The sequence below is a fragment of the Cetorhinus maximus genome, chromosome 14, assembly GCF_964194155.1.
Source record: "Cetorhinus maximus chromosome 14, sCetMax3.hap1.1, whole genome shotgun sequence".
NCBI lineage: Eukaryota > Metazoa > Chordata > Chondrichthyes > Lamniformes > Cetorhinidae > Cetorhinus > Cetorhinus maximus.
In genome coordinates this window covers 11,287,770-11,301,191 of record NC_135892.1, presented here as the reverse complement: position 1 = coordinate 11,301,191, position 13,422 = coordinate 11,287,770, and the positions used below count along the sequence as shown (strand labels likewise).

The 13,422-nt window shown below is 40.5% G+C and overlaps 1 protein-coding gene across 1 annotated transcript; it reads left to right on the top strand.

Annotated features, from left to right (window-relative positions):
* The first annotated feature begins 406 nt into the window (after positions 1-406).
* On the top strand, positions 407-12,840 carry LOC144690019 (uncharacterized). Its single transcript, XM_078557551.1, has 3 exons — positions 407-873; positions 9,498-9,628; positions 12,642-12,840. Exons 1-3 carry the CDS (start codon positions 712-714, stop codon positions 12,838-12,840), a joined length of 492 nt encoding a protein of 163 aa, XP_078413677.1. The 5' UTR covers positions 407-711.
* Positions 12,841-13,422: the final 582 nt, after the last annotated feature.

Genomic DNA, 13,422 nt, shown 5'->3' with positions numbered 1-13,422 from the left:
ATGTGCAGCACTCCCAGCGCATGCTGGGACCTGTAGTCATTTCAGGTCACGGTTGGTAAATACTCAAATTAGAAGAGACGGAAAAAAGATTAAACCTAGCATGCTAACACTTCGTAGGATTAAATATATGTGTTCAGCGTCATAAAATAATCGAATATTAGAAATGTGGATGCAACTCCACTAAATGCGCATGCGCTCGGTCGTTGCCGTCATGTTGGCACGTGAGGAAAATGGCAAGGTTTCAAATTAGGACCAGAGCCTTACAAAATAAATATAACGGTTCCATACGAAGGATAATCCGACATGTTTGCATCGAGTGGTGGACAAATCGAATATGAGCGGTTTTAGCATAGCGGCTCGGCAGTGCGCATGTGCATAGCGCGCAGGGGTTGCCGGGAGTTGTAGTCCAGTCCGGCGGGAGGAGGAGGCGGCTGCCGTCCGTTAGAGTGGGGAAAAAAAATCAATAAACCCACCGCCCTCCAATGCTTTTGAAATTGAGGGGGGGGGGGGTGATCGCTTGATTCTGTGGGTTGTGAATAAAAGGCGTTTGGGGGAGGAGGGAATCATCCCGGGCCCTCGCCCCGGTGTTTGTGGAAGGCATCGGTTGCCATGGGAGCGGCGACATGTTGAGGTTGGGCGGCTGAGTGAGAGGAGGCAGGACAACAAAAAGAGGGTCACCGCTCAGAGAGAGAGACTGGTAAAGGGAAGGCGATGGACGACTGCAACCTAAAGAAGCTGATGGTCTCTCCCGGGACACTGGAGCCTCCCTTCAACTCCACCATCCTCAATTACAAAATGATACTGGGCAGCGACGTGCTCAGTCTGACCGTCCACCCGGTGACCAGCGACAACCGCGCCTCTTACCAAATCATTGTGAGTGTCAGCCCTGTGCAGCCACACACAGACACAGAGAGAGAAAAGAACCTCTGCAACTGTGCTCACACATATATATATATATATATATATACACAGAAAGAGGGAGAAAACCTGCGCTTGTACAGCGCCTTCATCACCACCCCAGGGCGTCCCAAAGCCAATCAAGTTCACTTTTTGAAGTGCACAATGTAGGAAACTCTGCAGCCCAATCGCGCACAGCCAGCTCCCGCAAACAGCAATGTGATATTGTCCCACCTAATCTGTTTTTAGGAGGTCTGGTGGCGCAGTGGGTAGCGTCCCAAGCACTGCGTTCAAGTCCCATTCCAGGACTTGATGGCCGTGGAAAGTGTGTCCACAGTGTGGCCAAGCAAGTTGGTTATCAGCTGTAAGTCCTTCCAATACACCTGATGACAAGTAGTAAGAGTGGAAGAGTTTCCTGATCAGCCATACTGCAGAATGCAACAGCAAACCACTGCAGCACTTTGCCAAGCATAATCATAGATCAATCCAGTGGTTGCCAATGGCCTTTTAGGGCATGATACCTGAAGGAGGAGAAAACTGTTTCTAGTGACGTTGATTAAGGGATAAGTATTGATTTGGACACCAGGGATAACTCCCCTGCTCTCCCTCAAAGTAGTGCCATGGGTTCTTTTAGTTTTTTTTTCAGTTTAACCTCTCAAGACGTAGGAGCAGAAGTAGGCCTTTTGGCCCATCGAGTCTGCTCTGCCATTCAATGAGATCATGGCTGATAATCCTCAACTCCACTTTCCTGCCTTGCCCCCATAACCCTTGATTCCCTTACTGATTAAAAATCTGTCTATCTCAGCCTTGAAAATACTTAACAACCCAGCCTCTACAGCCCTCTGCGGTAAATAATTCCACAGATTGACTACCCTCTGAGAGAAGAAATTCCTCCTCATCTCTGTTTTAAATGGGCGCCTCCTTACTCTGAGGATTATGCACTCTGGTCCTAGACTCTCCTACAAGGGGAAACAACCTCTCAGCATTTACCCTGTCAAGCCCCCTAAAAACCTTATATGTTTCAATAAGGTTGTCTCTCATTCTTCTAAACCCCAACGAGTACAGGCCCAACCCACTCAACCTCTCCTCATAAGAAAATCCCTCCATACCCGGATCAACCTAGTGAACCTTCTCTGAACTGCCTCCAATGCCAGTATATCTTTCCTTAGATAAGGGGACCAAAATTGTTCACAGTATTCTATGTGTGGTCTAATTAGGCCTTGTGTAGTTTTAGCAAGGCTTCCCAATTTTTGTACTCCATCCCCTTTGAAATAAAGGCCAATATTTCATTTGCCTTCCCTATTACCTGTTGAACTTGTATGCTAGCTTTTTGGGATTCATGCACAAGGACTCCTAAATCCCTCTATGCTGGAGCCTTCTGCAGTCTTTCTCCATTTAAATAATATTCAACTCATCTATTCCTCCTGCCAAAGTGCAAAACCTCACATTTTCCCATATTATATTCCATCTGCCAAGTTTTTGCCCACTCACTTAATCTGTCTTTATCCCTCTGTAGACTCCTTGTGTCATCCTCACCACTTGCCTTCCCACCTATTTTTGTAATCATCTGAAGATGGCACCCCCTGACAGCACCCCCGGCTACTGCACAGGAATGTCAGTGTATATTTTTGTCCTCTGGTCTCTGAACCCACAGCTGGTGGGGTGTGCAGAGAAAGAATGCTACCAACTGAGCCACAGCTGACAGGACTTGACCTATTTATTAACCATTAATAAATAGATTGTGGATTGTGATAGAAAGATGTATATCCTAGTGACTTTGTGTCACTAACACAAAGATAAGTCGTGTTATAAGCAGAGTAGATGGAAAAGCAACATTATAAAGATATATTGATAGATTGAATGGATTGACAAAACTGTGGCAAATGGATTTCCAAAACATCCACTTTGAACCTGAAAAGGATAGGACAGGATACTTTCTACATGAGAAGGAAAAAACTGTAAATCTTTGGAAATGACTGGTACTGGTCCAAACTAGAGTTTCATGTTAATGTATACAAGTCAATTCCCAGTTTTTACTATAGTGGCGGCCCAGAGAGACTTAAGGGTTCAAGTACACAGATCATCAAAATGTCATGAACAGGTAGAGAAAATAATCAAAAAGGCTAATGGAGTGCTGGTCTTTATCTATACAGTGCACCAGGTATGGTCTAACAAGCGTTTTGTGTAGCTGAAGCATGGTTTATACTGTAGTCCTCTAGATATACGAACAAGGGGCAGAAGTAGTCCATTCAGCCCCTCAAGTCTGCTCTGCCATTTAGCAAGATCATGGCTGATCTGATAGTAACCTGAAATCTGCATCCCATCTACCCCCGATAACCTATCACCCCCTTGCTTACCAGGAACCTATCCACCATTGCCTAGGTTCTTGGACTACAGAAGAAGCCATGCTTCAGCTATACAAAACCCTTGTTAGACCACACCTGGTGTACTGTGAACACTCCTGGGCACCGCACTTCAGAAAGGATATATTGACCTTGGAGGGAGTGCAGTGTAGATTTATCGAATGAAACTTAAAACTCCTAAGAGTTAAATAATGAGGAGAGATTACACAGACTAATGTTGTATTCCCTGAAATTTAGAAGGCTAAGGTGTGATTTAAACAAAGTTTTTAAGGGGAACTGATAGGGTAAATAGAGACATTAAACTGAGGCTCTATCCAGGGTAAATAGAGGGAAACTATTTCTGCTGGTTGGGATGTCCATGACTAGGGGGAATAGTCTAAAAATTCAAGCCAGGCCTTTCAGGAGTGAAGTTAGGAAACACTTCTATATGCAAAGGGTGGTAGAAGTTTTGAACTGTCTTCTGCAAATACAAATTGATTTTAAATCTGTGATCGATAATTTTTTTGTTAACCAAAGACATTAAGGAAAATGGGCAAAGGTGGGTAAAACAACAGAAACAACTTGTATTTATATTGCACCTTTAATGTAATAAATGTCCTAAGATGCTTCACAACATTATAAAATAAAATTTGACTGAGCTGCATGAGGTGATATTAGGGCAGTTGGCCAAAAGCTTGCTCAATGAGAGAGGCGGAGAGACTGTGAAGTTTAGAGAAGGAACTCTATAGGCTTGGCGCCAATACAGCTGAATGCACAATGACCAACGGTGGAGCAATTAAAAGTGGGGATGCTCAAGAGGCTAGAATTAGACAAGTGCGGATATCTCGAAGGTCTGTGGAGTTGAAGGAGATTACAGAAATAGGGAGGGGCAAAAGAAAGTTTAACTTTGTCACAGTCACAAAGATCTGATTTGTGTTCTGATGAAGGGTCATCCACCTGATTTTCTGTTTTTATTGCAGATTTCCAGCATCTGCAGTATTCTGCTTTTGTATTAATGACATGTTCAAGGACTTGGACAGATTGGAGATGGGGTGGTGGTCTATAAGGATGGTTGTGTCAAGGCTTTTTTTTGACGAGTGGAGTGATGACAGTGGATTTAAAGAGTGAGACAGTATGTGAAGAGAGATATATGGTATATGGAGTTAGGTCATCGATCCACCATGATCTAATTGAATGGTGGAACAGGATTGAGGGGCTAAATGGCCTCCTCTGTTTCTGTGCTCCTGCATGTTGTAGTGTATGAAACAGGGCCGCCAAGTTGCGCATGCAAATTCCCACAAATGGCAATGTGGTCATGTCTAGTTAAGCTGTTTTTTAATAATGCTGATTGAGGGATAAATATTGACCCTGAACACTGGGAAGAACTCCCCAGCTCTTCTTCAAAAATGTGCCACAGGATCTGTTGCATCTATCTGAGAGAGCGTCAGTTTAATGTCTCATCCAAACAACAGCACTTCCAACAATGCAGCACTCCCTCAGTATTGCACTGGAGTGTCAACATAGATTTTTGTGCTTAAGTCTACAATGGGACTTCAAACCACAGCCTTCTGACTCAGAGGAGAGAGTGCTATCCGTGGAACCACAGCTGATGCACTGGGGTGACAGCAGTCCTTTATCCAACATCAGGGACATACGATTCAAGCTTAGGCACCTGCACAGATGACAATTTTTTTTATTATTTATTCATTCACGGGATGTGAGCATTGCTGGCAATTCGCTAATTGCCCCTTGAAAAAGTGGTGGTGAGCCACTTTCTTGAATACAACTAAGTAGCTTGCTAGGCCATTTCAGAGAGGAGTTAATTGCTGAAAAAAGAGACGTGTGTAAGCTTTTCGTCTTGCACTCATCAGGACACTTGCAGGAATACCAATATAAGGGGGAAAACAAGAATTTATACTGTATGTGAAGAGACTGCCGATTGTTTGGAAAGTGGCATTCCAGAACTTGCCATTCGCCAACCAATCAGCATTCCCTTCACATACAGTATAAATTGTTGTTTTCCCCCTTATATTGGTATTCCTGCATGTGTCCTGATGAGTGGAAGACAAAAAGCTTGGACATGTCTCTTTTTTTCAGCAGTACTCAAGTTCTGTACCACCAAACAGCTAAGGGGAGTTAATAGTCAACCATTATTGCCATGGGTTTCAAAATCACGTAAGAAGGGCCAAATGGCATGCTTCAGTGTTGTTTGTTCTATTTAACAAAAACAGCTTGCATTTATAAAGTAATCTAGTATAACATCCCAAGTCACTTCACAGGAGCGTTATCAAACAAAATTTGATGCTGAGCCATATAAGCAGATATTAGGGCAGATGACCAAAAACTTGGTCAGAGAGATAGGTTTTAAGGAGCACCTTAAAGGAGGAAAGAGAGGCAGAGAGATTTGGGGAGGGAATTCCAGAGGTTAGGGGCCAAGCAGCTAAAGGCGCGGCCGCCAGTGGTTGAGTCATTAGAATCCTAAATGCTCTAGAGGCCAGAATTAGAGGAGTGCAGAGATCTCAGAGGCAAGAAGCTGCTTTGAGTGACATTAAATTTGGCATGTAAACATACTCTCAGATTACAGGCAGGAAGGGGGCATTCAGTGTTGACGATAGCGCATAGCTAGGTATAAAATGCAACATCTACTTGCGTCTGAGGAACAATTAGGCTACTTTACAGAATGTTTTTCAATATGCAAACCATATTGATAGCACAGATTTAATTACTTTTAAAATGTTGCTTTGTAAGGAAACAAAATCTCCAGTTTGCACACAGCAGGGAACCACAAACAATAAAAGAAGCTAAATGAGGTGGCAATATTGGCTGAAGGATGAATGGTGCAAGGCACAAGGAAGAATCATCTTCAAGTGATGCCATAAAACTTTATCTTCCATCCATATAGATGGTATCAGTTTAAAGGTGCACTGGAAAGGGGCACCTCCAACAGCGTAGCACTCCCTCAATGCTGCTCCTGAGTATCAGTCTAGATTTCCTGTTCAAATCCAGAAGTGGGTCTTGAGCCCACAATCTGCTTAGAGGTGAAGAATGCCACAACTGAGCCAAACTGGCACTTTTGAGAGGTTCCTTGACCAGAAATTGTTCATACAACTGTCCCTTGTATACCTACATAAACATTTCCTTCCTTGAGTATCATTGGGAATAATTTTCACCCTCACTGCTTGTGGCGATGATTTATGGAGCTGGTCTATAGGGCTTGGCTTACTGGCCAATGTCTATCAGGTAACAACTGTATATCCAAGTGACTGTAACAATAATAATTACCCACATAATATTTTGTAATTTGGTGAAATTATTGCTATTCTTTTCCTCAAGGCTTCAAGTGGTACTAAAACGATCACCCTCCAAGATGGTCTAAATAGAATTGAGATTGAGGTTGCAGCAGAAGATGGAACAATGAAGCGGTATAAAATAGATGCAACCAGGCTCAGTTCAAACACTCCATTACTAAGTGGACTGAAAGTAGCTGAAAAGTTGCTGCTTGATCCTGCATTTTCTATCGATGAATTTAAATATACATGTACGTGGCAAGTTTCTTCGATGAATGCTAAAAGTATATTAAGTTTCCTCCAGTGTAGGCACGTCAATCTCTTTACATAGCAGGATTGAAGACAAAGAAGGAAAGGTTTAGCACAACAGTGTACAAATACACGACAAGCTCATTAAAAGTAAAATTAAGATATCTACCTCAAGTGCCTTCATTTTCCTGTTGTCTGCCCTGCTAGAGTCTTAGCATTTTCTGTGTTCTTTCAATTTGGCCCTTTAAGTACCATTTTACAGTGATTGTACAGTGCTGTCGGTGAGTGAATTTTGGGAAGGACACTTTTTATGGGCACTGCCTTCAAAGGTCACATAGCCCAAGATTAACAATGACTTTTAATTATGTTAAACTGAATTTTGCGTAACGTCTCTGATACATGCAGTCTTCTTTGGATGATAGAAATATCAGATGCAAGCCCAGAGTTGTGCATGCTAAATTTGACTGAATTATTTATGTACAGTTTAAACAATTCAACGAAGCAACTACAGATATCAAGCTAATGATAATATTTGTATACAGACAGCATAGAAATAGCCTTAAAATGTGAACCTCCTTCAATGGCTTTTTTGCAGCGAACAGTCTTTTCTCGTTGGGAAAGTTATTTTTGCAAAACATTCACCTATGCTGATTTTCTGGTTTCTTAGAAACTTGTCTCTTAACCAGACTCAGCAATGGCTCCAAGTTCTTCTCAACAACCTTAAAAGTCAGTCAGCTTTTAAGCACGGAATGATTACAGATCAAAGGAATAATACTATTTTGGCATTTAGCAGTAACAAAACTTCTTCTAAAATTATCTAAATTAATACATTGCAAAAACAGAACTTAGAACTCTAATGAGGAATGTCACTAAACTTACCTTAAATTTATAAATTCAATTTATGGATCCTATACTGAAATTACAATCTCCAAAACTTCTATGAATTTCACAATAGTACAATATCAAATTTACACACACAGTAAGAGGTGAGGGATTAAACTGGCTGTGAAGTTATGTAAATCAACGTGTGTCAACCTGGAAATTCTGGGATTTTAAAACATTCATTGAAAATAGCATCAGCCAACTAGTGGAACAACATGGTAATGCTGTAGGGGAGAGATGGAAACAATTTCTGTCAGAAAACCGTAAATAACTGCAGACAGTCAATATTTCTGACAGCCATGAAAATGTAAATAGAAACTTGATAAAACACCATGTAATGCAAAGGTAGTAAAATGCCACATTATTGTCGCTCTACCTGATGAAAAGTCTTGGTAATGATTTGTAACTAAGCTTTGAAAAGTCAATATGACTATAAGCAAAAGGTCCTCGTTGAGGTGGGGGAGGGGGTGTAAGTGGGGATTATTCATGGAATAAATTCATATGCAGTTGCAACTCCTTTTTTAACCTTGGTTCCTTTGGAACAGATACGAAGATATTCTTTTAAAGTGCTATCTATCCTGTATTTTCTAATAAATTCCATTTTACATTACAGTTTATTAATCTGCATGGGGGATGCTGAAATATGAAGTTGTTCCCTATTAGACTATAGCTAAGAGCTATATACGTGTGCATGGGCAGGTAGGGTGTCTCATTTGTCCGATGGAATATGTTTAGGCTGTCGGATTGGAGAGGTTTTGCAATCCATCTAGTTATATTCTATTTATATATGTGTATGCATATTGCAATATATGTGCACGCTACATGGTTAAAGCAATTTGGAGCTTTCAATTTGTTTTTAAATGCGGTGCCAAAGTTATTTTCACATATTAAAAATTATTCTCTTAATATATTAGGTACAGCACCACTAGATATGATCAGTGTACATGTTCAGCCAATTGTCCCAGGCTATGGTATGAAAGTGACCATTAATGGGTCGAATAACGGTAATCAAACATACCTAAACATAGGACATACCAAAGTGGATGTGAATGTTACATCAGCAGATGGCACTAACTCACAGGTACAATGCAATCAATTTGCTTACCTAAAGTTTCCTATAATTAGATATTTTCTAGCAATTTAAAGGCATTTGACAGAACCTTATAAAAACAATCATTAATTTTACATAGCGTTTCATTAATGCCTCTGAGAAGCACCTCTATGCTAAGGGCACTATATACATGAAAGTTATTGTACAAGTTTCCTGCAATGGTGACTGCAGTGGAAATGACCCAAAGTGTTTGCCATTGGAAGCAGTGACAACCACCTGGGATGGAATTTGAAAAGTACCAATGATGACAAGTGTAAACAGGTTGTTCTGGTGTTGGATCAAATCTGGCATTTTAGGGGCTTAGCCAGTAGCGCACTGTACAGATCAGCAGTGAGGAGCTTGACATCAGTCGCCTCCACCAACAATTAGCAAAAGTCTGAGATCAGATTGGCAAAGGGTACACAACCACAATGCATCCACAGGCCTTTCTTCACTCTAAGGGAATTTTGGAATTATCTACCCCAGAGGGTTGTGGATGCTCTTTTGTTCAAGACTGAGATGGACAGACTTTCAGTCTTTCAGGAAATCTAAGGATATGGGACGCAGGTAGGAAAATGGAGTTGAGGCAGAACATCACCCATCATTGTATTTAATGGTAGGGCAAGTTCAAGGAGTCATATAGTCTATTCTTGCTGCTATTATGTTCTTATGTACTGCTTGATAGAGTCAGCTTCTAAAGCCCAGCACAGAAGCCCGTTAAAATAATCATTCTCAAACTTTCCTGAACAGGTGTATGAGCTTGTTATCTTTCGGGTACAGTTTCCGTGGTCTATCAATTTCTCAGAGCTCAATAATGCCCTAGAATACGAGTGCCCGATATCCCTTAAGGCTTTCTACCAGCCTGTCTCTGTCAAAGGAAGGTAAGAAAGTTTTCTAGAGCTTATTGACTTAAATTTATTCTACAACGTAAATTATTGATTTATCTTTTTCCCCCCCCGTTAGGTCCCCTGTTCTACATTAAGGAAGAACAGGATGGACACCATCAATCTACTTAGAGCCAGACATTCCAGTGTTCAATAATTTTAGCAAAGAGTCAACAAATTACAAAAAAATGTATTCTATTTTGATAGAATTGACTATTTTAGCTTTCTTATGTAATTGGTGACAATTTCTGCAAGTAGACCCATTTCCTACAAACTAATGCCTCTGATTTTTGATTCACCATCATGCTGAATTAGTACAATCAGGTCTAAATTAGTTACAATCACAGTAAATTGCTTTCTGGACAGTATGTAGGATTCTCCCAACGCCCCCTGTCAGCTTAGAATAATTGACATTTTGTGCAGGAGAAGCAGCTGGTCAAATTTATTCACAATTGAAAATGATTCACAGAATTAAAAATAAGCAACAAAATGCTGAATAGTGGAATGCTTGTATAAAATAACTAGAATTAGTCCACAAGAGGTAAATCTACCGTTTCAAGAAAGATGCTTCTAGCTTTTCTTACAGTTTTGGATTTGAATCATTTTTTCTTGGGCAAGACAGATGAGTTCTCTTTTTTCTTGGTAAACGTTTTCCAATCTTGAGGTATATTTTCAGAATGCAATGTTACGGGATATATTGAGCTTCCAAATACTCTCACCAAAAAGTAAAAACTAAACCGGGCCTATGGAATTTATCCCTGCAGTCTTTTTAAAGTAAAATAAAACTGAGAAACTACTGCAATAAGAGAAGGTTAAGGAGGACCTAATAGAAATTTCTCAAAATATGGAAGAGTTGAAAGAGTAAATAGCGTGGATGATTATGTCCATTAATTGGTGGATGATATTATACTAAGTATTAGTATTATGAGTATAAGGATGACATTAAGGAATTATTTTCCATGAAAGGTCTTTAGGCTATGGAATCATTCACGAAAATTTGATATTGAAATAAATTTATCACAGCATTTAAGAGGGAGATGGATAAACATCTAAAAGAGAAACATATTAAAGGGTACAGGGAAAAAAGAGGAAAATGGAGGGGCTAGCTCTAGTGGGAGACATAGTGCTAACAAAGGGTCAATTGCTGTCTTCCTATACTGGATTTATCTGTGACTTTGCGTACCTTATTGGCAAGTAATCTCTTTAACAGGTGAAGCACAACCATAAATGTCTAACAAAGCCAATGTGTTATTATGGCAATAGACCCTTTCAGTGGAATCCAAACAACCAACTTGTAAGCTATTTTTAACTCCATTGTTTAGCGGTTGTTTTCTTTTAAACCATTTACATCCAGGATTGGACTTGTTTTAAAAAAAGGTGGGAAAAGAAGGGGAGAAAAAAAACAACTGGAATATCACTGGACACTTTTGTTAAAATGTTGCTGCTTAGGGTTGTCTGAAATACGTTGACCAATAAATCTCTCCTGGGAACTCTTCTGTGGGATGTCTTGCACCGCACTGCCTTTTAGTTGGGAAATCGAAATCAAGCAGGCCAACATTATTTAAGTTAATAGTGAGGTCTGGAATGCCCTCCCTCACATTGCTGCCATAAATCTTCAAATGAAAATCAGGCGAATGGGTAGTGTTTGAAACAAGCAGTCAATCTGGTACTAGCCAAGTAGTTAAAATTTGATTGAATTTTGAATCAACTGCCTTAGCTCTAAACTCTGGATTTTCATCCATAAATTTCTCCTGCTCTCTCCTTAACATCTGTCTCTTTGACCAAGCTTTTGATCATCTGTCTTGATATCTTAGTCTGCGGGTCGGTGTCAATATTTTAAAGGTAACATTCATGTTGTTAACAATGTTGATGGTGCTGTATAAATGCAGTTTGTTATTATTCTTTAGATTTGCATACATACCATACTTAAAGTGAGATACTTAAGTGTACCCAATATCTACGGAGCCATACTGAATCAAAGAATTGGTACCTTTGGAAATGTAGGGAGGAAGTTTGGGAAAGTTAAGAGAAAGTAATGATGACGCCAACTTTCCTGAGGGTTTCCTCTAAGCTTCAATCATAACTCCAATGAGAGACCAACAGAACCCACTGGGGTATGGCTGGGAACCAGTGGCATCAGGTCTCTTGTCAATTCAAGGATATTTTTCAGGGGTGGAATCTCTGCTCACCCTTCACAAGACAAATGTCATCAGGAGTGGAGCTGGAGTAGAGACACTCACTTTCCGGGGCCACTCTGGACATAGCATTATCTTGGAGGCTGGATGGGCTCAGTGAGATCAGACCTGCCTAGTTCCAGATGGACAGATGTGGGTCTCAATTCAAACAGCCTGGGACACGTGAAGCAAAGGAGATTTTTTTAAAGAATTCTTAATTGTGTTCCTTTACTCAGGGAGCTACAGGAACATGAATGGATTATTTTACGGTGGAGTGTGGGTGGCAGGAGAGGTGCTTTGTTCTGTGAAACCTATTTCCAGTGATGGGCAAGCACTGGAGTTTCCAGCTAGGTGGACTGTGGACTTATGGAGGTGTATCAGTAGTGATGAAGGGCACTCCCATTCCCTACACAAATGAGATTCCTTTCCTCTGACAACGCCAACTCCAGGATCAATGCTGGAGAGCACCAGAAGGTGCTTTCCCACCATAACCGCTGGGATCATGGCCCACGGATATTACAGACAAAAACAAAACACATTAAGAATTGAGTCTAGGACATGACTTTGCAATGATTGGCTAGCCTACTTTCTGACCGTGCTACTGATTCTTCTGTAGCACTGTTTGTTATTGTTGCACTCTGAGGAAGGTTTCAACTTATTGGAACAGCACCTCTGTGGTTAAAGTGCCTCCTGGAACTACAAAACCTGAGTTTTGAACCAGATCAATGTGTCTTTATCATACATAGTGGCGCTCTCACAATACCAATCTACTGTGTCCACAATAGATTATGATTGTACAAGCCTTCTAATTAATGTCAATGTTTCTTATTGCAAAGTGATCCCAAGCACATATTCTCATCATCGTGCATTAAGCTCCTCACTCGAAAGACAAAATGTGATCCTTTTGATGATACTCCCTTTGATGAACAGTGGTGTGTCCCAGAATATGAGGTGGACAAAAGAATGTCAGCTGTTACCGTTTTCTGTAGCTTCAAATATAGAGGTACAACCACCCTTCTGGAATATGTTCCATAATTTTTTGAAGGTTTAAATAAAAACATTTATTGTGTTGAATACCTTGGAAGAAACTTTATCCTCACAGTAATTTCAGTGTAATACAAAGAATGTACCTCTAATTTTCTAGCTTCTGATATTGGTTCATTTATCTGCAAAGCAAAAACTTTGAAAATTTCAAACAATCTCTATAAAGATGCTAGCATAAAAGCAAAATACTGCGGATGCTGGAAATCTGAAATAAAAACAAAAAGTGCTGTAAAAACTCAGCAGGTCTGACAGCATCTGTGGAGAGAGAAACAGAGTTAACATTTCGAGTCTGTATGCCTCTTCTTCAGAGTATATGAATTGAAGAAGAGGCATACAGACTCGAAACGTTAACTCTGTTTCTCTCTCCACAGATGCTGTCAGACCTGTTGAGTTTGTTCAGCATTTTCTGTTTTTATTTCTGTAAAGACGCTGTTGGACTCAGGCCAAAATCTGTACATACAAAATTGGAGCAGGAGAGGCCATTCAACCCTTCGAGTCTGTTCTGCCATTCAGTAAAATCATGGCTGATCTTCTATCTCAACTCCCCTTTCCCACCCTATCTCAACTCTACTT

Coding starts and splice junctions, on each gene's coding strand:
- LOC144690019 (XM_078557551.1), top strand. CDS start 712: ATGGACGACTGCAACCTAAAGAAGCTGATGGTCTCTCCCGGGACACTG. Junction 874..9,497: donor GCGCCTCTTACCAAATCATT/GTGAGTGTCAGC, acceptor TTTCCTGAACAG/GTGTATGAGCTTGTTATCTT. Junction 9,629..12,641: donor CCTGTCTCTGTCAAAGGAAG/GTAAGAAAGTTT, acceptor CTTATTGCAAAG/TGATCCCAAGCACATATTCT.